Source organism: Gymnoscopelus braueri (genome assembly GCF_963280865.1).
Source record: "Gymnoscopelus braueri genome assembly, chromosome: 1".
Lineage (NCBI taxonomy): Eukaryota > Metazoa > Chordata > Actinopteri > Myctophiformes > Myctophidae > Gymnoscopelus > Gymnoscopelus braueri.
The window spans coordinates 23,233,349-23,258,155 of record NC_137603.1 but is presented as its reverse complement, the minus strand read 5'-3'; the positions used below and the strand labels follow the sequence as shown (position 1 = coordinate 23,258,155).

The following is a 24,807-nucleotide window of genomic DNA, read 5'->3' as shown; positions in this document are numbered from 1 at the left end:
AAAACTTGGACAGAAAGCATGAGTGCAAATAACAAATACTGGTTGATATTTTGTTGTACAGAATGTGATGGACTGGTGCTGGTGTACTCATTATTTTTGAATAGCCCCTGTGTTCATTTTGGGAACCAACCTCAGTATTACACAATGAGGAGAGTAATATTGTATGGTGATTGTTTGTGTGATATATCTAAAAATTGTGTGTTGGTTAGGATAGCCCAGGTTTCATTTTTCTTGTTGATCGAGTTTTACTGGTTTTGTGTTTGCCTATTCTAATTGTTGCCATTCACCTACGACTCAACAATATTCTATTTACCCTGCCTTAAGACACTGAAGTCATTTGTTGCTCAACAAAAACATTTTTCCTAGTGAAAGTAATTAGACTGCAGGAGCATTTATTGACTGTTACATAAAAGAAGATCACTGCATTGTCAATTAACCTCTTAAGCCCTACAGTATATACTTACATTTTGTTTAGAGAAAATAGATAAATCTACAAGCTCACAACAATGCATTGCATCGTGACACGTGAGCTTGTAGCTCAGCTATGTTTGGACATTTTGAAGCCGTCGACACATAATTGAAATGTGTCTTTTTGCCTTGCCCTCCTTCATCCACTGTGAGCACTGTACTCACAGTTCAGTAATCAGTACACAATCACATCATTACATCACAGGGGTCAGTCACAGTGCACAGACCCTGGAGCATTTATGTGCATCAGTCGTGCCTTGCTCAAGTGCACTTTGACAGAGTTGGTGGGCACTGTAGATGTAATAGCACACATACATGTTTTATCACTGTAGGTGTAATAGCACACATACATGTTTTATCACTGTAGATGTAATAGCACTCATAGCCTACATGTTTTTCACTGTAGATGTAATAGCACACATAGCCTACACTGTAGATGTAATAGCACACATAGTCTACACTGTAGATGTAATAATAATAATAATAATAACTTAAATTTATATAGTGCCTTTCAAAAACCCAAGGACGCTTTGCATCAACAAAAACCCTGGTGTCCCTATTTTGGGCTAATTTTCTAAAATTTCCAAAAATACTGAAAATAGCAGATCTACAATAGCACAACATGTCACATCGCCACAGTGGACAGTGGTTAAATGAAGCTAGTAACTGAATATATCCTCCTGGAGGCAGTGACAGAATGCTATATTCCTGCTGTAAACTGGAATACTGCTGCAGACTTAATAAATCAAAAGCAGGTCAGGGAACAGATTGAAGTGTTTTTGTTTTGCAGGAGCACTCTGTGCAGTGTGATGGCCCATTTAACAGAGGAAACCCAGCCATCCTTTGAGATAACCCTGAAGTCAAAAGCTGTGTCTGAGAGCTGCAATGTGAAGTTTACCTGTATGGTCACAGGTAAACGTACTTCGTTTATCATTTGTTTTGTTGATCAGTGGTTCTCAAGGTTTCATGACATTCAGATTTACAAAACATTTAAAGTCTTCATCATGGTCCTTCAAACGTGTATTGAAATGTTTTAACTGAAAAATCCACTCGAGCCATGGCAGGTTTTTTTCTCTCTATGTTCTGAGGCCTTTTCAGCTGCAATGGGGAAAAAAATGATTTGCCTGCGGATGTCGCTGTCGAGGGATTTTGCCTGTCAATCATTGCCTCTGCTCTGCCCCCCCAAAGGAGAAGGATAGGGGAGGGGCGGGGAGGAGAGGAGAGGGGGCGGGATTAATGGAATGTGACATCAAAGTCCAGGGGCCAATCTCAGCACTTTTTTTAGCCTAATTATTCAGAAAACCCCAGACCACAGAAAATCCACTGAATGTTCAAAGTTCAGTTTTTTGGGGTGTAATTGAGGTCATAAAACAAAACAAAAAAACAGAGAAAAAAAATTAAATTAATGTCATGAAACATTTAAAGGAGGAGTCATTCATCCAAAAACAATTTATTCATTTTCTATCAATTACACACCCCATGAAGCCTTGAATTCATGGAGAATGTTCTGTTTTTAATTTGTCACATTCCTGAGCTCAATTTATTTTGACCGGGTCATCGGTCAGTAGGAGACTCAGTAGGAGACTCGCCGGAATATTTTCTAAACACAAATCGTGTCCCTGGCACAAAATGTCCCTGGCACAAAATGTCCCTGGCACAAAATGTTTTCAGATTGGGGTCCACAGCCAAATACATTAATTTGGTGGTCCTTGACATGAAAAAGTTTGAGAACCACTATTGAGTTATGTGTTCAAAACATATAACTCTGCAGTGGCTGCCACCATCTGATTGTTTTTCATTTGGTTTTGTTTTTGTTCATCAGGTCATCCCACCCCTCGGGTTATTTGGTATAAAGACGATATGCAGTTAGACAGATACTGTGGACTGCCTAAATATGAAATCTCCCACGATGGACAAAACCATTCCCTGCACATTTTCAAGTACGTTGGGAAGCCCTGTCATTTGATTGTTGCACTGATTAATTTTGACCTTTAATTTAATTGTCTCCGCCAGGCTGAAAGGCTTGGCGAGAGAGTATGTTTTTCCCCCTGTCCGTCCGTCCGTCCCTCCGTGTGTCCGTCTGTGTGTCCGTCCGTCCGTCTGTGACCAGCTAATCTCCAGCACCGTTGTCTTGATCGCAGTGAAACTGTGCACACACACTCCCTGGATGCCAATTCAGAACCTTTGCCCCAAATTCTTCTCATGGGCCTTTTATAGCGCCACCAGGAGGCCGATTTGTGCAACACATATTTTTTGACAGTACTCCTACAGATTTCGTCCAAAAATCTCGCAAATCGGTACACAGTATCTCTATAGTCATTAAACGAAACTGGTCTTTCAGATTTCTCATATTCCATCCTGATTGGCTAAAAATGTCTTCCAAAGTTTGCAGGAGTGCTCCGTTTTGAACAAAATGCCTCAAATCATAAACACAGCATGCAATTTCCGTGAAATTTCGCACGCACATTCCCATTAGGCAGAGAAAGAACTACCATTTGATTTTTTTCAAATCAGCCTCATGGTGGCGCTATAACAGGCCGATTCGTTTTTTTACCTATAACTGCACCGATCTGTGTAAAACTTTGTATGCACACTCCCTAGAGGTCAAGGAAAAACCTTTGCCCTGCATTTTTCACATCTGCCTTTTATAGCACCACCAGGAGGCCGACTTATGTAAAACACATTATTTTATACTACTCCTTCCAATTTTATCCAAATTTCACGCAAATCGGTACACATGATCTCTATAGTCATGTGATCACGACGGATGTGTTTGATTTTTCATATTCCATACTGATTGGCTAAGATTGACAGCTATTGACAGCAAATCATGAACGCACCGTCCGATTGCGGTCAAACTTTGCACGCAGATTCACACTATGTTGAGGAACAAATGCCACCCTTTTAACATTGGCCTGTTATAGCGCCACCAGCAGGTCTAATTTAGCGAAACAAATGTTTTTTAACAAAATGCCTCAAATCATGAACGCAGTCAGTGTCCGATTGTCGTGCAAGGCCTAAGAAGAAATGGCACCCTTTTCACGTTGGCCTATTATAGCGCCACCAGGAGGCCACAATAGCCTACCTGACCTGGCGGAGACCTGTGCTCCGAGGAGTACTTTTTCTAGTTTATAGTATGTTTCCACCAACACAAAACCATTGTTTCTGTCGAACGTCAGCTAGTTTGAAATGACCCTGATGCATGTCTTCTCAGTTGCTCTGTGGATGATGCGGCCATCTACCAGGCGTCGGCCAGTAACAGCAAAGGCATCGTGTCGTGTTCCGGGGTCCTGGAGGTCGGCGTCATGAGCGAGTTCCTGATCCACCAGCGCTACTTCTCCAAACTCAAACAAAAGGCAGAGAACAAGCGCAGGGATCTGGATAGTAAACAGAACCAGCAGGAACAGCTCAGAACCATCAGTCCAGATCGCTCCCAGAGGAAACGCCACTCTCCCATGGAGGTTTGATTTGATTTGATTTGATCAGCAAACATGCAAATAAAATAACATAAAGTGTGAATTATTCTATCAATTCATTATCAGATTAATCGAATAATGGAGAGCCTTTTTTCTTTTATTAACCACTTAAGACCTATTTTGTACTTTGTCAAACAGTGTCGTGCAAAAATTGTGAAAATAGCCCATGAACAAACTCTGATCTTGTAGATCACATATTTTCATAATTTTTTTAACTATTTTGAAGATTTGCGCCTAAAATGACATAGGGATCGATTATTCATCGATTATTCATAAAATGTCCACCCAAATAATGTTGAAATGTTTTTATAATCGATTAAATTGATTAGTTTGATTAACTGTTCCACCCCTACACAGGTTAATCTGAGCACTCCCAGCTCCACAGAAGAGGAAGAGGCAGTTATTCAGTTCCCGGTTTCTCAGGCTGAGGTCAGGCTACAGGACGCCGGTAACGTGGAGGCAGAAGAAAATCCACTCCACGCCACCAACGGGACCACATCTCCCATCACCAACGGACAAGCTGCAAACGAAAACGGCAGCGAAGCTGTCACGTACGTATACGACTCTGTGCAGAAGACCTTCAGCTCCCACCAACCCAAAGCGCCTTTCATCAAAAAGAAGATTAAGATTTCCAACGGTGCCGATGGCGTGAAGCCCGACACCCCGGTGGAGATGGTGACCGGGGAGAGACTAGCGAACGAACAGGCCCCTGAAAAGTCGTCTCTCAAGGAGTCTTCACGACCTCAGGGACCCTCAGAAGAAGTTATGGAAGAAGAGAGCGCTGTCGTCTCTTCAGCCTCTGCCTCGGAGAAAGAGACGAAACTGCACCAAACAACACCAGCAGCAGAGACAAAAGCGCAGCCACCCACCAGTGAGCCTTCGGAAAAACAAAAGCCACACGTTCACAGAAATGCAGAAGCTCCTTCACTAAAGAAACAGATTTCTGTGCCTGGACCTCCAGCTCCTGTATCACCTGCTGTCGCTTCCTCTACGTGTCACATTTCCTCAGGGACTGACAGTGCACACACTGCAAAGCCTGAGAAGGGAGTTGGGCATACAGAAAGCCTCAGTCTTCCTCCCGTCTTGTCAACACAGCAAGCATTGCATCCCGTAACCTCCCCCAAGACCTCAAGTAAAGACACGGTTATCGCTGTAACGCGACAAGAGGACGTTACGGCCATGGATGTTGATGCTGATGAGAAGCCTTTAGTTATGGAGTGTCAAGACCACACCACTGAGTCTGTGAATGTGAGGGTGGATACAGCTCATCCACAGCGGCCTCCCGAAATGTCCGTTAATGGTACTGAAGTTCACAGGAACCTAAAGTCAGCTTCTGCTTCGGCCTTGGACAAAGAGACAAAACAACATCAAAGAGCAGAGAAGAAAGCACGGCCACCCCTCGATGCGCCTTCAGAAAAACAAAAGGCGCGCGTTCCCGGAAATACAGAAGCTCCTTCACAAAAGAAACAGATTGCTGTGCCTGGACCTCCTGCTCCTGTATCCACTGCCGTCGCGTCCCCTACGCGTCACATTTTGTCGGGGACTGAAAGTAAGCCAGCTGCAAAGCCTGAGAAGGTAGTTGGGCATGCAGAAAGCCTCAGTCCTCCTATTGTGTCAACGCAACAACCGTCGCACCCCATAACCTCCCCCGAGGCCTCAAGTAAAGACACATCAAAGGAGGTAGTCGCTGTAACGCAACAAGCATCACATCCCGTAGCCTCTCCCGAGACCACAATTAAAGACGCCGTAAAGGAGGTTGTCGCCGCAACCCGACAAGAGGAGGTCACGGTCATGGAGGTTGACGAGAAACCTTTGGTAACTCAGTATCAAGAGCATACCGCTCAGGCCGTGAATGTGAGGGTGGACACGGCAACAGCTCATCCACAGCGGCCTCACGAAACTTCAGTTAACGGTACATCGGTTCACAGGAACCTAAAGTCAGCAGGAGGTGGCGATGCTTTGCCCAGCAGGCCTCCATGTGAACCACAAGATCAGCTGTCTGGGAGGGAAAGCAGCTCCGGCCAGAAGAATGTGTGTGTGTCTGGGCCATCGCCACTGGGGAAGGTGAGTGGCTGTGTTCCCATGAGCTCATGAGTGCTTTGCATTGCCAACACAGGCCAGATCAGTAACACACGCATCCTGCTGCTATTTATAGCCTTTACACGTATGGCCCCGCTGTGGAGTACGTATATCGTCACTGTAGGGCAGACACCTTGTATGTTCAAAACCGTTTCCTCTTCAGGAAATGGGAAAAAAAGAACATGTGTCCCAGTGGATCCAATGTAGTTATTATTTAGTCACAAGCTGTTAACTAATACTTTTCATTGGTTATATATTTATCAAACCCACACACACACTTAACTTAAATCCTCACTTTCACATTTTTTTTAAATACTGAAAATAGCAGGTAAGCAAGTAGGGCATTAATTTATGAAGAAACATAAAAATGTAAATATGAAGATAATGGGTTTCTGCCTGACAGTGATGACATGCATCCTGTCCCTATTTATAGCCTTCACACGTTGCAAAATGTATCTCCATTTTGCAACGTTTAATGTTTTCTTTTATGCTTTTTGGTTTGTCTTCTTTTCATATATTTACGTATTATATATTAACTATCCGAGTTATGGAGGTCTTTGAAATTAAAAGGTTTGAGAACCACTGTCCTTTTATACACTGTTGTATGGTGACAGTGTCACACAAAATGGTGAAAAAAGCTGAACTACAAGGCTGTAGATCAGCTATTTTCACAAATGTAAAAGACAAAATTGGAAACGTTTTCTCTTATAATGACATGGCCAACAATAGTGAGGCCAAGTGGAAATTGGCTAAGGGTGTATTTAACCAATGAAAAGTATTAACAAGAACTTGTGACTGTATAATTTTAGACATAATGTCCACCAACAGTGATGCTATAACCACAGACATGAAATGACATTAATATTGGCAGATGGCAAAAGGTATATTTGTGGCTTGAATTTGATATTATTAAATCATAATGAGAAGGCTAGTGATCCAAAGGCAAACAAATACGCATATAATTTAGGATAGAGTCATAAACTCTATCATTTATGATAGTGTTAATGTATAATTTAGTAATTGCAGTCTTACGTAAGTGATGAGACAATCACAAGTTATATAATGTGCTCTCCTAATAGTTCAGAGTTTGTCCATCTGTATTGTTGACAGTATTGTTATGTGCTCAGCAACAAGGCAATTGGCCTGTCAATGGAAAGCAAAATGGAACAGATGGCGTCTCAATGAGGACCTGATAGATGTTGGTGCAGCAGACATGCATGATAAATCTTCCCTCTATAAGCAACTTCAGTATATCTATGCTTCGAGTTCCACATACTGTATTACATTCTCCAAGCAGCACTTTATAATGACATGAAAATGTATTATTGTCTGGGCAACTATTGATTAATTTTTATTGATAATATTATGGTATGGTGTATAGAACATTTCAACACAAAGCTAGTGCTTAAAACAAATTTTCATTTTTTAACTCTAACACTTGTAGCGGGTCTACAGTTTTCTAAGAAGTTGTGGTGCATAAAAATGTATCCACATTTAATTCAGATTCTGGGGACAGAAAGCAGGCCTGTCCCAGATGACCTGAGAGGTCTGGATGGTTCACAAGATCAGAAATGTATTTTGGCCCTCAATACTTTATAAACCAACAGTAGTATTTTTAAATCAATGCTTTACTTTATTTGTTTATTTGGGTGGGACAGCAGTCACAGCGCATATTAAAGAACGATACATACATGATATTATGTAAATATGGCGGAATGGCAAGAATGCTAATTCTTTGACATACAGGGAGCCAGTGTAAAGATCTAAGAACTGGAGTGACATGCTCCACTTTCTTGGAGCAAGGACTCGAACGGCAGCGTTCTGAATCAACTGTAGTCGTCTGATCGATTTCTTTAGGGAGACCTATAAAGACACTGTTACAGTAGTCAAGTCTACTGAAGATGAATGCATGGACAAGCACTTAAACTCACAGTTGCTTTATGATTATGAACTTTTATTTTTAACTGCTTATGCGATCATCGTGACCCTAGGCTTAAGATTGTGTGTATATGGATAATATTGAGGGAATAAAGGCCTGGGGCAGAGCCCTGCATGACTCGAGCACCTCTTAAAATTATTTACATTCCATTCTAGACACGGTAAGACTTTAAATAGCCCCCACTCCTTGAATATGCCCACCCAGCACCCGTGGACCATGCCAGAGACGTAAACCTTGTTTATGCTACTCTACGTCGTGCGACGGTGTCACATGCCGAAAAATTGCCAATCTACAAGCTCGCAACGCACCGCATTGCAACGCGTTGTGAGCTTGTAGATTGGCTATTTCCGGCGCACGACAAGTATAAATCAGGCTGTGATGAAATTGAGCTGTCTCAGACATAATATTCAGTTGATTATATTTTCTGAATGACACTGGCCGCAAGTGATTTAATGACTACATTGCGCGTACAAGGCTATTATAGTTCTGAATTTTGTATTCGCTTTTTTCGTTGTTGTCAGGGGCCAGATTCAAAAATGTCTGAAAAAAGTTTTGTGAAAGAATGAAGGCTATATTTACAATCAAAATACTAGGCCTGTATGATATAAATCGACAAAGACTAAAACAATTTTCTCTATAATTTGTGTTAGTTATGTTACACAAACTAAGTGTATGCCTCAACTCAAATATGATTATTTTGTGGGGGTCCCCAGGTCGAATATGATTATTTTGGGGGGTTGCAGGATGAAAAGGTTGAGAACCACTGATCTATCTATAAGGACCTTGGCTGCACTATGCTACAGTATGGGCAAAAGAGAATGACCTTTGATCTGTGTCCTGGCTTATCTCATGTGTGGATGGATGTGACGCAGACGTGACAAATGCCAGATGGACGTGACACAGGGACACACGCTGGAGCCTGTTATAGTAACCTAGGGCTAGGGCTGTGTAGGGCTGTGTAGGAACTTAAGGCGCACAGAGAAGAAGTTTGCCTTCCATTAAACATGCAATCATCTCATTCTGACTGTTCAGTTGGATGACTGGGGACATCTTTAGGGTTTATCTTTGTTGAATCTAAGGGACCGCAATGGAAACAAGCTGTAGGCTTTTTTACGTCATCCTTTTGATTACCGTGGGTCAGATGTATGTTATGTGTGACATATGTTTTATTTCCTGATCAATAAATATATCAATCAATCAAGGTGTAATGTAGGAGTAATGTCCTCTGCTTCCAGGAAGTTTAGAAATAACAATGCACATTATAACACAGTTATCTCCCACAAGGGGTCCCCAGCAAAATGTGTTAATATAGTCACAATTTGTCACAATTAGTTTAACCACTTTAACCATATTTTTATACTTTGGCTATTCAAAAATAGCAGATATACAAGCTCATAGATAGCTTGTAGATTATAAAATCTGTGCAAATCTTTTCATATATACATTTTTAAGTGAACATTTTTAAACTAAAGTATTTGCTTTTGGAGGTCTCTGGCACAATATATTTTTGAGATGGGGGTCCGCAGCCATATACAATCATTTTGGGGGTCCTTGACATGAAAAGGTTTGAGAACCACTGACATAAGCATCAGATAGCTGCCTAGCAGTGAAAGGATTTAGGGAATGAAATAAGTTTACAGGCAGGAGAGATTTATGAGTTGGACATGAGAATGTGACAACCGACATGATGGGCCGGTGATCAGACAGACAACAAGGTGGAGAGTATGACCATGATGATGTGTATGTCAAATCTAATCATAATCATAAATGCAAAACTGGGGAAAATAGTCTACCTCTAAATTCTTCATTAAAGATTTGACCACTGAGGCCCTATATACCTCGTCGTACGAATATATAGCGAAAATAGGCCTACTAGCTCAAAATGTGTCGCATTGCGACATACAGACAGAACTTACAGCACAAGGTACAATGGTACGTGAGTGCTTTTAAATTAGTATTGAATCTCAATGCTTCATGAAAACAAGGACAGGCATGCAATATTGGATCAAAATGTCTTTGGCCGGGTTTCCCAAAGCAATTTCAGGTTGTGTGTAGCTTACGTAAGAGCCTCCACGCAGCTGCGCATTAGCAACCCGCTACGCACTACCTTCATTAGTAGCAGCTGGTTGTAAGTTACGTGCTATATAACTGGCTTCGGGAAACACCACCGTCGTAGGTTCTCAAGAGCACGGCGTTACGTGTCTGCCAATCTGGCTTCGGGAAACCGCACGCTTGTCTTTAAAAGGAAAGCATGCCTTGTTTGTAAAATAAAGCTTCAATTTCAATTTGTGATGCATAATGGAACTGGTGTGCTGATACCGTATGATACAGCTGCATCACTGGGCCAATATCACACACAACCTCAATTATAACTTATCTTCATTTAATTGGTCCTTACTAATACTCATAATAAGATGGCACCATTTCTGTCTACTCACACTGTACTGTGTCTCAGAGGAGGACTTTGGCCAGTTCAGAAACCTGCCTACATCATCGGTTGGCAGGTTTGATCAAAAAAAATATTATAAAAAATTATAATAATTGTGCAAGAAGAAGGCTTTATGAAGATGTGGTTGAAAATGGGTGAAGTGGTCCTTTAATGCCAGTATTAACACAGTCCATAAAGTCAGCGTCCCACCCTCGCTGCACGCACCATGGCTTTGATATAAAGCTGTTCATTTTGACATATCACGGATTGAAATATCCATGCTCATAAAATAATCCATGGCTTACAGGCCGCATTTCCTTTTAATGTGTTTCTATTCTGTTGTGTACTTGTGGTGCTGGTAACGATGTGGTCGCCGTCAGTATTACATGTGTTTATCCAATGCCTGGCATACTGTATAAGAGAATAAGTATTTACAGCATGGAAACCCACCCGCTGCTTGTTTGTGCCTCAAGGTTATGCAGGCTTATACACAGTGGTGGAATGTAATGAAGTACATACTCAAGTACTGCATTTGAGTACAATTTTAAGGTGCTTTCACCTTAGCCTACATGAGCATGTCCATTTTTCAGTACTTTATACTTCTTACTCCACTTCATCTCAGAGGCAGAATTTTAGTCAACTACAATTATTTGCAAACTTTAGTTACAAGTTACTTTATAGATTTAGAATATTACTACAAAACATACATTAACCAATTAAGCCCCATTTTATTCTTTGTCTTTTAAAAAATAGCAGTACAGTACAAGCTCACAACGTGTCGCAATAAGATGTGTTGTGAGGTTGTAGATCAGCTATTTTCGAAAAGAATGCTACATTTTGAAAAAATATAATACTTTTCATACTTTAAGTATTATTTTGATGCCAATACTTCTGTACTTTTAATACAGAAGTATTTTGACAGAAGTCAAATTTTGAATACAGAACTTTTCCTTGTAACATAGTATTTCTGCATTGTGGTATTGCTACTTTTACCTCAGTAAGAAAAATCTAAATCTACTCCACCACAGGCCCATACACAGACGAGCAGGAATGATGCACCTGTCAACATTGAACTGCAACCCGCCCGGCAAGAGACCGCCGCGCTGCAGAGGCCGCGACCGCAGCGAGAGCCCGCGCCAGATGACAACCAGACCCCTGCGTTGCACCATCCTGTCCTCGCAGCCTCTGACGCAATGTCACAGGGAACATGGGCTCATTCCAGGGGATCAAATGAAAGCCGTGCAGTCCCTTTTACAGAGATACAAAAGTCACCCATCGAAAGCCCCGTGGAGGGCGAGAAGACCCCGGGGTGTAACGTTTCACCCACTGTCCCACAGTGTCAAGTTGAGAAAGCTATAAAAGCCGTAGAACAGACAGAAATACAAGTCGACGAGAAACTAGAGGGTAATAAGTTAACGTCACAAGTACATGGAGACACTTTGGGCCCCACTGGAAAGAAAGCTGTGATGGAAACTGACTTGCCACTAAATACAAGTGAGCACGCTAAAACAGAAAGCACAATAGGTGATATGAGAAAGGAAGCCAGTGATATTACCATGGCGGATGTGTCTAATATTGAAATGGATAAGAATGACCCTGTGTTAAAAAAGACAGAGGATGTCCCCAAATCCCCAAATTTTAACCCAGAGAAACCAAAGATCCAAAAGAGAAACTTGTTGGAGCAGCGAGATGAATTCAAGGAAATCCCAACACCCGTTTCCGAAGTCATATCCATAGCCGAACTGTTGAGAGCGCAAATGAAAGCTCTCGGCTCCTCTGTGTCAACTATGTCACCAACTTCTGCTGAAGATGAACAATGTCCCACTGCACCCCAAGTACAAATGACCACAGAGAGGAGGCAGGAATTAGCAAGTGGCCACAGAGAATGTAGACTGGAGGCAGAAAAGCCCAAACCTGACAGGTTAATGAAGATGAGCGTTGATTCTAGTCCTGCTTCAAACATAAAATCGGAACATTTACAGGCTCATCATAGAATAGTTAAAGCAGAACGTGAGCCGATACAATCCCCAAATGCCCCATCTCCAAACGCAGAGAGTTTAAAAATCCCTCCTGTGATCCCTCCTATCGCTGTCACAGACGCCGACAGCACTTTAAAAACCGCAATAATACTTCCTGGCAGCACAGCAAAGGAAAATGACAGCGTCATGGACACTGACCAGGTTTCTGTAGCATCTGCACTCGTTCCCCTGAAAGATAATCCTGACATTTGCCTTTTAGGGGCTGAAAATGTCAAAGTAAATGTCTCTCGCTCGGCTCCAAAGCAGCACACGGCGGATAAAGTTTCCCTAACTTCAAATCCGTCGGTGATCATCGTCCCAGAACACAGAATGCCACCGGCAAACGCCGAAATAGAGATGAGTTCTGTGCACTCACCGAGAGTGATTTCTGTTCTGGAGCATGATACAGAGATAAACTGTCATAGCAAAGACACAGAACTTCAAAATCAAAATGCTGCCCCAAACACAGACATTATCAATGAAGGCCATTCGACGAGCACCACAAAAAGCGGTCTTGGCACTGAAACACACATGCTTAATTTTCCACATATTAAACAGGATATATCTCGCTCTATGGCTGAGGACCTTTCAAAGACTGCTTCGTTATCTCTCCTTTCAGACACTGAAACAAACATTTCACGGCGATCAAACTCGCCCGTGTTTATGACCCCAGAACTCAGGAAACCACTGGCAGATGTAGTTACAGAAAGGTATTCTGTACATAACAGCAGTGATGGCCAGAAACTATTTCACAGTGAAGATTTAGTCCTTTCTCAAAATGTAAACCCAGAGACGCAAGTCATCAGGGAAACCCAAGCCACGCTCTTAGGCCAGCATAAAGAACACAAGCCAAACATTAACGGTTTACAAACTATACAGTTATTGGCTACGGAAAGTGTAAGTAAGGCTGAATTACAAGAGGTGAATGTTGGACTTATCCAACAACACAGTTATGTATCAGCGGCAGACGAATCTTCAGAGATTGCTTCTTTAACTCTTGATACTGAAGATAACCCACTGTTGAGGACGGGAAATGGTACGCCCCCCATCCCCTCTGCAACCCCGCAAGAATTGGCCTCTGGTGCCCGACGCAAAATCTTCACTCCTAAACTGCAAACGGAGGACAGTGAGACTGCGTCTCCCTCAGATAACCAGCCTCAGAAGGATGAGGCGTCCACCAAGAGCAACAAGCTTTGCCCCGGCCCGGAGAACATCCCTGTGTCCCCGAGTCTGTCACGACGGTCACCTCTACTTCAGCCCGGCGGCCAGCGAACACCTCCGACAGAGAGGCGTTCTCCTCTGCTGAGCCGGAGGAAGCTGGCCGTGGATGTTGCAGAACCACAACCAAGCCAAGAGTCCATTCAGCAGATACCCACTGTCCAGACAGACGAGAAACCAGCAGGGAAGGACAAACAAGACCCATTCAAAGGTTAAAAAAAACAACTAACAACAACAACACTCTGTCTGTCTGTCTGTGTATCCATCTTTCTTTCTCGATGTAAAGTGTCCTTGGGTCTCTTGAAAGGCCCTACATATATTTAAGCTATTATTATTATTATAAAACTGGAATTAAATACATTTACCATGATGACATATATCCTTCATTAGTCTCGCGTAGTCTCAGCGATCTCCACCTACTGATATGTCTGGGGAAATCTAAATTCAATGTGTGGGCCGGAACAGATGAGAAAAGTCTTAAATCCTGATACGTCCCAATATGAAGGACCTCCCTAAAGTCTTTGCATTGGTTCTGTGATGCTGTAGCTATCACCTGATGTATCAGTAGGCGGATATCTCTTGTCATCTGGGCTAGCCCAGTTCTTCGTGTGTTTACAATTTTTGATTTTCAGTGGAAAACGTTCTTATGATAGTATCGTATACTGTATGCCTCATATTGACTTGTAAGAGTCAGCAAATGCAATTTGAATGCATTGTATTTTTTGTTTTTTAATTTGCAGTTGAAAACAGCTTTTATTGTTGAAGCATTGATGCTGGACTCTGTGCTAGGCAGTGCAGATGGAATCTGAGGCTGCCGCATGCTTTGAGGAAGCGGTCTTAATTAACAAATGGAGTCATTATCGGGTGCAGTTTTCTTTGGCTGACCTTCAGTGGGAAGTAACCCCCCCCGCCTCAAATCCTCCCCATGGCCTCGGATCATTTGCTTTGGCTCTGTCTGCCGTGAAAGCGACCCATGCTGGTGCTGATTAAGTAGACAGGCTTAACGGACGCATCGCACATTAAGGAAGCTGATAGCTTAAGCCTGATTCATTCTTAGTTGCACGCTGGTGTCGCACGGCAAAAATAGCAGATCTACAAGCACACAATGCGTTGCAGTGCGATGTGTTGTGAGCTTGTAGATCAGCTATTATCGTCACGTGGCACGATGCGCCACCAAGCATAAATCAGGCATTAGAATGTGGATGAAACATTAGAAAGAGTATTATCTTTACCTCCACTGGGGTGTCCCCCCTCTCTCTCTGCCTGCTTCTCGCAGCTCCTCAGGTCATCCGTAAGATTAGGGGAGAGCCCTTCTCGGACGCCTCGGGACACTTGAAACTGTGGTGCCAGTTCTTCAACGTGCTCGCTGACTCCACGATCAGATGGTGCAGGGATGAAGTGGAGGTCGCTCAGCTTGAAAGAAGGTACACTGGTGTGAGCTGGAGTGTGGTGACTGGTGAGATATCTTCACTAGGTCCTCCAAATAGAAATGGGTATTCCAGAAATAGCTCCCCATTGACTTGATAAAACAGCTGTTAAGGTTTTTAGCATACAAACAGACACATACAAAGCTGATTCTGTCAACATTATAACATCACAAAACCCAGTACAGCATTTTGAAAATCTAGATTGGGATGAAAAAAAATAATGGAGCAACAAAGTGTAATTGTGCTATAGGCTACTGTTGTTTTACATACAGATAATTGGATCAACGGCCGCTCTAAAGACTTTAGATTGGTTCTGCAATGCATTTGTTTTTGTTTTAACTCTCTAATTGTTTCCACCCATTTGGTGTAGCCAATTATTTTTACCCCTTTTTCCTCCCAATTTAGTCATTATGCCAATTACTGTAAATACTGCTGTTGTCGCCTACTGTTGGCTCACCTGCCTGTGAGGAGCCCTCACCGGGAGGACTCGCAGTGACAACGATCTACCTCCCCGCCTGGCCAATTGTGTTTGTATAGACAATCGGCAAGCCGGGTGCACCACAGTGTGGCTTTGAACCCGTAGATTCCACGTGGTGGGCAGGTACTTTACCCCTGCACCACAAGTGCCCTATTTCTACCCAGTTTGTGTAATGAAGGCTAGTCTCTAGTTGAGTGAAATGTTCAGAGACTAACTTGTGAGTCCGCATTGCTAACAAGTCATTTTGTCTCTCCTGGCTAGCATCTGGAAGGATTTTAGGATGTTATACAGTAGGTGTCAAATATCTCTTCTTAGACTAAAAGGTTTTAATTTGTTAAATGACACACATACTGTAAAATATAGTCTGCATGTTTTATGTGATATTATGTGATTAGTAGACTGCCCCAACGCTCCTGATTTCGTGTATAGAGGGGCGGGTGTATAGAGCCGGCGAGAGACTGCGCCTGATCCCATTGGTTCACCGATCTGTCCGTCAACCCCCGCCCCGTTAACACAACATTACGAGCGACGCCCACTGCACTCTGGTTGGTTGGGAAGTGAAACACTTCCTCATACCGAGTACACTGACGGGCTGGGCCAGGCTTTTATTTTTTAGGAAAACTAAACAATAAAAGCCTGGAGATCGAGGCTATGTGATTAGAATAAATAGAATAATCATAGGAGTCTTCTGTTTATTTATCAGTGCCGGGGATGAGACTCCAGTCAATCTAGCCATTGTCCAGGCCTCCAGCAGAGATTGTGGGGTTTATGGGTGCTCCATAACAAACCAACATGGAACAGACTCAACAGACTTCTTACTGAGTGTGGACAGTATGTATTAATTTATCTTAACATAATCTATTCCATGGGTCTTCAACTCAGGGTTATTACAGGGGGGCTGCCACATTCTTGTGTGATAGGATGTATTTATTTATTTTACGTCTAAAAATAACCATATATCATCAACATGAATTCAACATGTTTTTGGAAAGATGATGTGTAAACAAACAAACAAATTAATTAATTATGATAGTGCTGTCAAACAAAACTATGAATCCATCAAAGCTGCAGCATGGACAACCCATTCACTTAACAGACAAACATGTGGAATATTACAGTCAACAGACATTGATGAGACAATTAGCTATGGTGTGCTACCTTTGAAAGTCTCTTATCAAGATACATGGAAGGCTTTCTCAAAAACAAAAGGTTTTATAATAATTGTATACACCATTTAGTGGGGTTCCCTGTTTCATCTCTCTCTCTCAGCTAAGGGGACCGTGGCCTGAAAAACATTGAAGACCCCTGATTAATTTAAACAAACATCCAAACAGTTTGTCCATGTCTCATTGTGTTGTCTCTCTCTACCTCTCTACTTCAGTCTTGGCTGGAATGTTCCTGCGGGAGGAGCTTGGAGGTAAGATGAGTCATTTGTGTTTATTATGTCTGTAACAACATCAAACATTAATTTAATTGCAGTGGTAGTAAAATAAGCAATATCGCAATGTAGAAATACTATGTTAAGTATAAGTAATTTACTACTTGAGCAAAAGTACAATTCAACAAGTACTTTAAGTACCAAAAGTATTAATTGTGCAGAATATCCCATTTCACACTCAAGTTAAAAAAAAATGGTCAACTTTCGAAAATAGCAGATTTACAAGCTCACAACAGGTTGGGATGCGACACGTTGTGACCTTGCAGATTGGCTATTTTTTAATAGACAGAGTATAGTGCTTTCTTGCTTGATGTGTGTTTTGTAGTAATAATCTAAATCTACAAAGTATCTTGTAACTAAAGTTTTGAAATAATTGTAGTGGAGTAAAAACAACAGTATATAAAATTATATAAAGAATGACATACTCAAGTGAAGCAAAAGTACAGTACTTGAGTAAATGTACTTGATTACTTTCCACCACTTGTTTGTGCCGTGCAGTTGGAGAGGAGATTGAAATGACACCACTGGTGTTGAACAAGGGAGTGGCCGACGCGGGCATTTGGGCGAACAAATTCTTCGGCCGCATCATGATGCAGGTTATTATAGTTTTGAATTATTAATTACATTTTTTTTTCTCGTTTTGACTTCATGTTTCCGTTAGTTCTAACTAGTTTTCAAGTGTAGTTTAGTTTTTATTTAGTGTAGTTTGGTTTTTATTTTGAGAAAAGGCTTAGGTTTAAGTTGAGTTTTTATTAGTTTTAGTTTTTGTTATTCTTATTGTAATATGGGGTAGTCAGCGGCAAGATTCCAACAGCCAATCGCGAAGTGACGTGTTGTGAGCTTTTGGATTGGCAATTTTAGCTATTTTTTAAATGAAAATATTGGATACTGACAAAGACTGACATGGACATTTTTAGGACATTCTAGTTAGTTCTAGTTAGTTTCGTAAACACACAATATTGTTTCAGTTTATATTTTATTATTTATTTATTTCATGAAATGTTTTTTTGTTTTTTGTTTTCAATTCCAGTTTTTGTTATTTCACTAGTTTTAGTTAACTAATAGTGACCCTCATCATGATGCAGGAGTCCCACGTTGGTGAAGGTTGTTCTCGCAAAGCCTGGAGGGCAAAGGTCATCTACGGTCTGGAGCCCGTGTTCGAGTCCGGGACCACGTGCGTCATCAAAGTACGCAACGCCATTACGTACGGCGGGAAAGAGGAGAGACAGCTGCTAGAGAAGAACCTGGAGGTTGTCCAACAGGCAAGTTAGAAATCTGTGTTTGTTGTCACAGCACACCTGCCAAGTCGCTGTCGGGTGGAAACTTGTATGTCCAAAATCGTTACTTTTCAGCAAAAAATAACCCATGTGTTCCAAATGCATCCAATGTAGTTATTATTTAGTCAAAAACTCTTTTAAATACTTTTCATTGCTTCAAATGTTCCTAAAACCCAGAGACAGACTTAACCACTTTCATGTTCAAAATGGACGCGTTGTGAGGGTTTGAAATATGGAGGTACAAGGTGTCTGCCTGACAGTGACAACCTGTAACATTAAAGCTGCATTTTTTAAAAAGAATGAAATGTTATTTGAATCAATCTGTATGTTAGAGTATGTTAATACAATATAACCGGTTGGAGGCGGTCTCCCTACTCTACTCTTCCATTGAGACATTTAGACCCTGGTGTAGGACAGCTACTGGTAGACAAGTACTACTGCCTGAAGCTCATAAGCATAATATCCCCCTTGGCCAAGTGTGGATGGCATCTTGGCTGCGAAATAAATGTTTGGTCTCTCATGTGGGAAAACCGAGTTCGAATCCAGGTCAGGATATTAAAATTACTGATTGCAGCATTCCTCAAGACTATGGAGTCAAGGATATTTTTTTTTAAATGTATTTTATCATTTTGAATACACTATAACACTATAAACTCATCAGGATCTCATTTGACTTTCCTCCAATCTTCTACAACCAGGAATGCAGGATTCAGAACATGGTTCGAGAATACTGCAAAATATGTTCTGCTGAAGCCAGGGTGATTGAACACTTTGGTCCCACACTTGAGTGAGTATCCATAGGTGATAAACTATGGAATCGGAACAGACTCATAATTATGCGTCTCCGTAAAAACAGATTTGCGCTCTTTCGCAATTCGTAACAAACAGTCTGTAAGTGTAGATTTGTACTTGTAAAATGCAATTTGTAAACAAACGAACTCCTGATTTATACGTAGTTGCGTACCGGTGTCACACACCGATAATAGTCAATCTACAAGCTGAGCGTGGCTATTTTCGGTGCGTGACACGCATGATGCGCAACCAGGCGTAGTAATAATTTGCTCCCCTTCGTTGTTACACAGAGTGATTCCAGTCTATCTGATGTACCGGCCAGCAAATACTGTCCCCCACGGCACAGTAGAAACTGACCTTAATGGACTCTACCAGAAATACTGTGTCGTGGACGCCAAAGGCAGGCTGGTCATGAGGACAGGCTCTGAGACAGAACAGAAGTGCTGCACCCTGCAGCATTGGATCCACCAGTGGACCAACGGCAATCTGCTGTTTATTCGGCTGGAAGGTATGGTTGAAATGTTAACTGCCCAGAGTACTGGGGTTTGGATCCATGTAAGGACTCTCTGAACTAATGCAATAGGCTACATCAAAGTTTTTCAAATTAAAGACTGTGTAAGTGATTTGTTGTTGTTGTTAAAATAAGTGTGAAATATCTTTATATTACCATAGTAATGATTGCTATAGGGTGTTTTTTTTTCAGTAACAGGCCTGTCTCTCCAGCTCTTTAGTAAACAGAAAATAGATTTTCATGTCGGGATACCAATTTCATCCAATCAGGAGAGAGAACTCTTAAGTTGGAATTGATGAAACAAAAACAAAAAATGACCATGACAAACGCTAAGGGGCCAATCCCATATTACTTTTCAGCCTAATTATTTAAAAAAAAAACAGACCACAGAACATCCACTGAAAGTTCAAAGTTCAGGTTTTTTGGGTGTAATTGAGGTCATAAAACCCCCCCAAAAAACATAAAAAATAAAAAAAGTGAAAATGAATGTCATAGAACCTTTAACTTTTCAACAAAAATAAACTTTCCAACTTTTGATTTTGATTTAACCAAAAAATATAATTGACCCTACAGTACCTTCAAGTACAGCACCTTTAAGATAGATGGCTACTCACTACATGCATGCCAGGGTTCATCAGGGATTGTGGCCACAATCTGACAATACGTTTTTGTGTTGTTAAAATGTTTTTAAAAAGATTCCACATTTTACCAATTGTTTCCCCACATTGTTTTGAAAATAGCCAATGTATATAGAGTTAAAGTGCTTAAACTGATTTTTATGCTATATTAACTAATTTAGCAGGGGATCCCCTGGAGCCCCCTCAATGATCCCTGGGGGTCCCTGGACCCCACTTTGAGAACCCTTCACATTAGGGTATTCTGAGTAGTAATGCAAGCCAAATGTTGATGGAAATGACGGAGAAGCTTAATGTGTGTGACTAATGGGTGCAGGTCTCTGTAATGTAACATAACAGATGTTTTCTTCGGAAAAACAGAAAGCTAACATAGCTGTGTATGATTATCTTGCAGGTGTCGACACCAGAATTACGAATGTTGCAATTTCAATCAAATCACCAGGGTGGGTAATATTATTTTTGTCAACTGTGAACACAACACCGAATATTGATAATGACTCTAAACAGAGTGCAATTTACATTTATACCTTTATAGTTTTATTACCCAAAAAAAAGAACAGCTGTGTCATTTTAGGCCCTCAATGGACTCATTTGGAAGTCTACCCGACAAGCCCCATTGCTTGTTTTTTTTGGCCTCTCTGGCACATCATGTTTTGATTTTGTTTAGTTTTTTTGTATCTTACCATTCTAATGTACTGTTCTAGATTGTGTCAAGCCAAATGAGTCACAATTTATGACTAGACGACTAAATCATAGTAGACTACTACTATGCAGTGGTGGAAAGTAATTAAAGGGATATTTCACTTTCAAACTTGTTTGGGGTCATTTTAACATCTACTACATTGTGGTTACCTCAGACCGTTTTTAAGTTGCTTGATTCAGTATTTAGATATTTGATATTAATTTTATGCCCCCTTCCTATGCAAATCCATTTTAACCATGTTGGATTCATTGAAAACACACGTCCTTGGTTCTGGTGACTAATATTGGCCTTCTAATACGAGAGGGGACCGTGTTTTCATATCTTTTTCATTTAAAAAAAAGATATAAAAAATAAATGGAAAAGGTCATTGAAAAAATGCATCATGCATTACAACAAAATCCGTCACCAGAATCAAGTATGTGTGTTTTCAGTGAGTCTATGGTTAAAATGGAGTTTGAAGTTACAATGGGTTTATGTCTGATCAAATTAATATAAATAAATAATAAAATATCTAAATACTGAATCAAGCTAAACTTAAAAATTGTCTGGGGTGCTCATAAAAGCCTGAGTAGACGTCAAAATGACCCCAAACTTTGAAAGTGAAACATCCCTTTAAATGTATTTACTTAAGTACTGCATTTACTGTTGATGTACTTTATTTGAGTATTTCCATTTTCGGCCACTTGATACATCATCTACACTACATTTGCATGGAGGCAAATGTTTGTTTGTTTGATACTTTTAGTTACTTTGTAGATTGAGATAAACAATTAAAAAACAATCGACAAACTATTTAGGATGTATTATACATCAAGACCAGATAAGACTACACTCATTAAAGGAGCACATCACACATTTTCAACCATATCTTCATAGAATTGGTTCTCACTAATGCTCATTATGAGATGCCACCATTTCTGTCTACTCGTGGACAGTTCAGAAACCTGCCTACCAATGACATCATCGGTGGGCAGGTTTGTTAATTTCAAGTTTGCAAACATTTATGTTCTTTATGCAAGAACAATGGCTTCTATTTCGCTTCTATGCTAACTTTCCAGGAAAAGAAAGGTTGTATTTTTTTTTTATAGCTTATAATCCCCATCGACAATGTTATTGGTAGGCAGGTTTCTAAACTGTCCACAGCCCACCATTGAATAATGAGCATTAGTGAGGAACAGTTATATGAGGATAAGATTGAAAATGGGCGAAGTGCTCCTTTAAGTAACACTGTGTACCATTGCAGGTATCAAGGTCTGTCCGTCGCTGCAAACCCCAAGGTCTTTGAGCAGTTCACCTCCCAGCATCAGTGCAACTATTACTGCGGTCTGCTGGGCCTGCGGTCGCTGAAGGCCCTGGAATCCCTGCAGACCCCGGCCAGGGCCAAGGGCCCCTCCAGGAGCCCTTTACTCCAACGGAAGCTGGCTGCTGGCTCCTCCAGCCCCCAGCCTGGCAGAAAAGCCGCCGGCAGCCCCAGGCTGCAGAGGAAGTCGGAATCGAATCAGGATAAGACTGCCGCTAAGCAATAAGCCATGCTAAGTCACCTATGGATTGGTGAGGCCAAATAAAGGGGACTAGATACTTTAAAATAGTCCAACCGACGTCCGAACCTTTTTTCGTCTGGCTGATCCGAAGAAAGTTCAGAGAGGCCCATCCTAAGTTCTGAATAAATGTCATTTTGTAGTTTTTGCCTACCCTGTCCGAACTAGGTTTGGCTGTTCGGAATGAACCAGGCTTAAGTGTCTGTTGTCATCGAATGCCACTGATTTTCTCAGTGGATCACTATCTTGATGAAATGTTAATGATTTTCTCAGTGGATTACTACACTATCTTGATGAAATGTTACTGATTTTCTCAGTGGATCACTATCTTGATGAAATGTTACAGATTTTCTCAGTCGATCACTATCTTGATGAAATGTTACTGATTTTCACAGTCGATTACTACCTTGATGAAATGTCACAGTTTTTTTCAAAGACGTGAATCCTGAACTGGATTTGACGTGTCTTGGCTGGCCGTGTGAAGCTGGGAGCTAGTCTAAGAGAGAAGGCTGGTGACCCCTCCACAGAGCTGGCTATACCAGGACAGAAAAAAAGTCATAATAGAAGAAAATTGACGAAGTTATTAACTACCACCATTCCTCGCAGTCGTCACTCGTCACTGAATGTAGCTCGATTGCCTAACGCGTTGCTTGAAGTGCCACTGAAGACGTCTCTCCACACTGCAGAAAGTTGAAAATACTCTTGCAGTTAATCACTTGAACCCTAGCGTCCCTCTTCTGGGGGCGAACATTCTGTGAAAATTGCAGATCTACAAGTTCACAACGCATCACAGTGCGACGCGCTGTGAACTATATTTAGAGTTGAGCGAATACCGGAGAGGGCTTAGTATAGACTGGAGCCCTGCGGCGACCCCGGCCAACTGGGGTTTAAGTTGTTAAAACAGCTCTGTTTGCAGAAATGGAACTTTTAAAACGACATATAAGCATCCTTGTAATCTGCTAGGGTTTATGTTATATCAATTTGAATATTTCTGTAGGTAAAATAAGGGTGATTCCCAAACTTGACTCAGGTCAATAACATTGTGCTGTATGGAATATCAAGGGCAAAGATAACTGTTGACGCTGTCGGGTGGAAACCTTGTAACTAAAACAGTAACTTTTCAAGAAAGGGAAAAGTGTTCCACTGGATCCAATGTAGTGTTTTTTGTTTGTTTGTTTTTTCCATTGGTTCAATGTTCATAAAACCCATTCACACACTTAAGCACTTTTTTTTTTTTATCCGAAATAGTGAAAATAGCAGATCTACAAGCTCACAACGTGTCGCATTGTAGATTGGCTATTTTTGCTACTTTTGAGCGACACTGTTGTACGACAAAGTAGGGCATTAATTTATGGGGGGAAAGAAAACTTTAAAAGATGAAATATGGTGGTATGAGGTTTCCGCCTTACAGCAACGATATACTGTATTGATAGTGAATACATAATATAGGTCTGAAGTAACATTAAAGGTGCAGTAAGTGATTACTGCTCTATATTGCTGATACATTGTGATAGTAATCATTGCTATAGAGTGTTCAGTAACAGGGGTCTCCCCGTCTCTCCAGCTCTTTAGTAAACAGCAAATGCATTTCCAGGTCAGGATACCTATTTCAACCAATCAGGAAAGAGAAGTCATACAGGATACAGGATAAACAAGTGAAATTGGAAGTGATGACACAAGGAAATGAGCAGACGAAATTGGTACTGGAACACTATAAAAATTAAGCCGATAAATGGGTCCTCTCTCCTGATTGGATGAAATTGGCAACACACCTGAACATTTATTTTGTGTTTATTAAAGAGCTGGAGAGACAGGCAGACCCCTGTTACTGAACAAACACTCTAGCAATGTCTAAAATATCACTATCTAGTATCTACCTTTCAGTACAGTCCAATGGTGTGCGTGGTGCACAAACTTTTATTTTTCTTTCAGTCTTTTTGTTTTAGTCCACTTGTAGTAGATACAATAATAATTCATAAGGCCTTATAAGGCCTTTGGCACATGTATTATGACGTCTGTTGTTGAGCTGTTGAGAGATTGTGTCAAGCCAAATGTAGCTTATCCATAAGACACTGTTGTACAGTGGTTAAATGGTGCTGTGCTTTCATACTGTCACAATGTATTTATTGCATTCTTAGGAACTGCAATTTTGAATGCAAATAAAATATTCATTTGTGGCTTATTCATCCGTCGATTCCGTCAAAGTATAAACCAACATTTTTGAGAGTGTCTCATGACAGAGTGTACATTTTCAATGTTGTTCTAGATGTCGATTGATAGGTATATGGAGGCAAGGACGGATTAGCTATTGGGCCATGGGGCCCGTGACTCTCAGGGGCCCTTGGGGGCAACCGGGCTGCGAGGCCATCGACAATTTACTAA

At 41.2% G+C, this 24,807-nt stretch overlaps 1 protein-coding gene across 3 annotated transcripts in view; it reads left to right on the top strand.

Annotated features, from left to right (window-relative positions):
* LOC308093370 (alpha-protein kinase 3-like) overlaps positions 1-23,655 on the top strand; it is a 28,461-nt gene extending 4,806 nt beyond the window's left edge. For 2 of the 3 annotated variants that reach the window (XM_080439704.1, XM_080439705.1), the window contains exons 3-16: positions 1,259-1,380; positions 2,291-2,408; positions 3,683-3,929; positions 4,302-6,008; positions 11,419-13,837; positions 14,903-15,050; positions 16,235-16,362; positions 16,913-16,948; positions 17,468-17,565; positions 18,055-18,231; positions 18,945-19,033; positions 19,329-19,546; positions 20,579-20,627; positions 22,131-23,655. In XM_080439704.1, the coding sequence (XP_080295830.1) occupies positions 1,259-1,380; positions 2,291-2,408; positions 3,683-3,929; positions 4,302-6,008; positions 11,419-13,837; positions 14,903-15,050; positions 16,235-16,362; positions 16,913-16,948; positions 17,468-17,565; positions 18,055-18,231; positions 18,945-19,033; positions 19,329-19,546; positions 20,579-20,627; positions 22,131-22,413 (5,839 nt within the window). In that variant the 3' untranslated portion in view covers positions 22,414-23,655. Of the gene's footprint in view, positions 1-1,242; positions 1,381-2,290; positions 2,409-3,682; positions 3,930-4,301; positions 6,009-11,418; positions 13,838-14,902; positions 15,051-16,234; positions 16,363-16,912; positions 16,949-17,467; positions 17,566-18,054; positions 18,232-18,944; positions 19,034-19,328; positions 19,547-20,578; positions 20,628-22,130 lie in introns of all 3 variants that reach the window. The other variant, XM_080439706.1, reaches the window with a different exon arrangement.
* Positions 23,656-24,807: the final 1,152 nt, after the last annotated feature.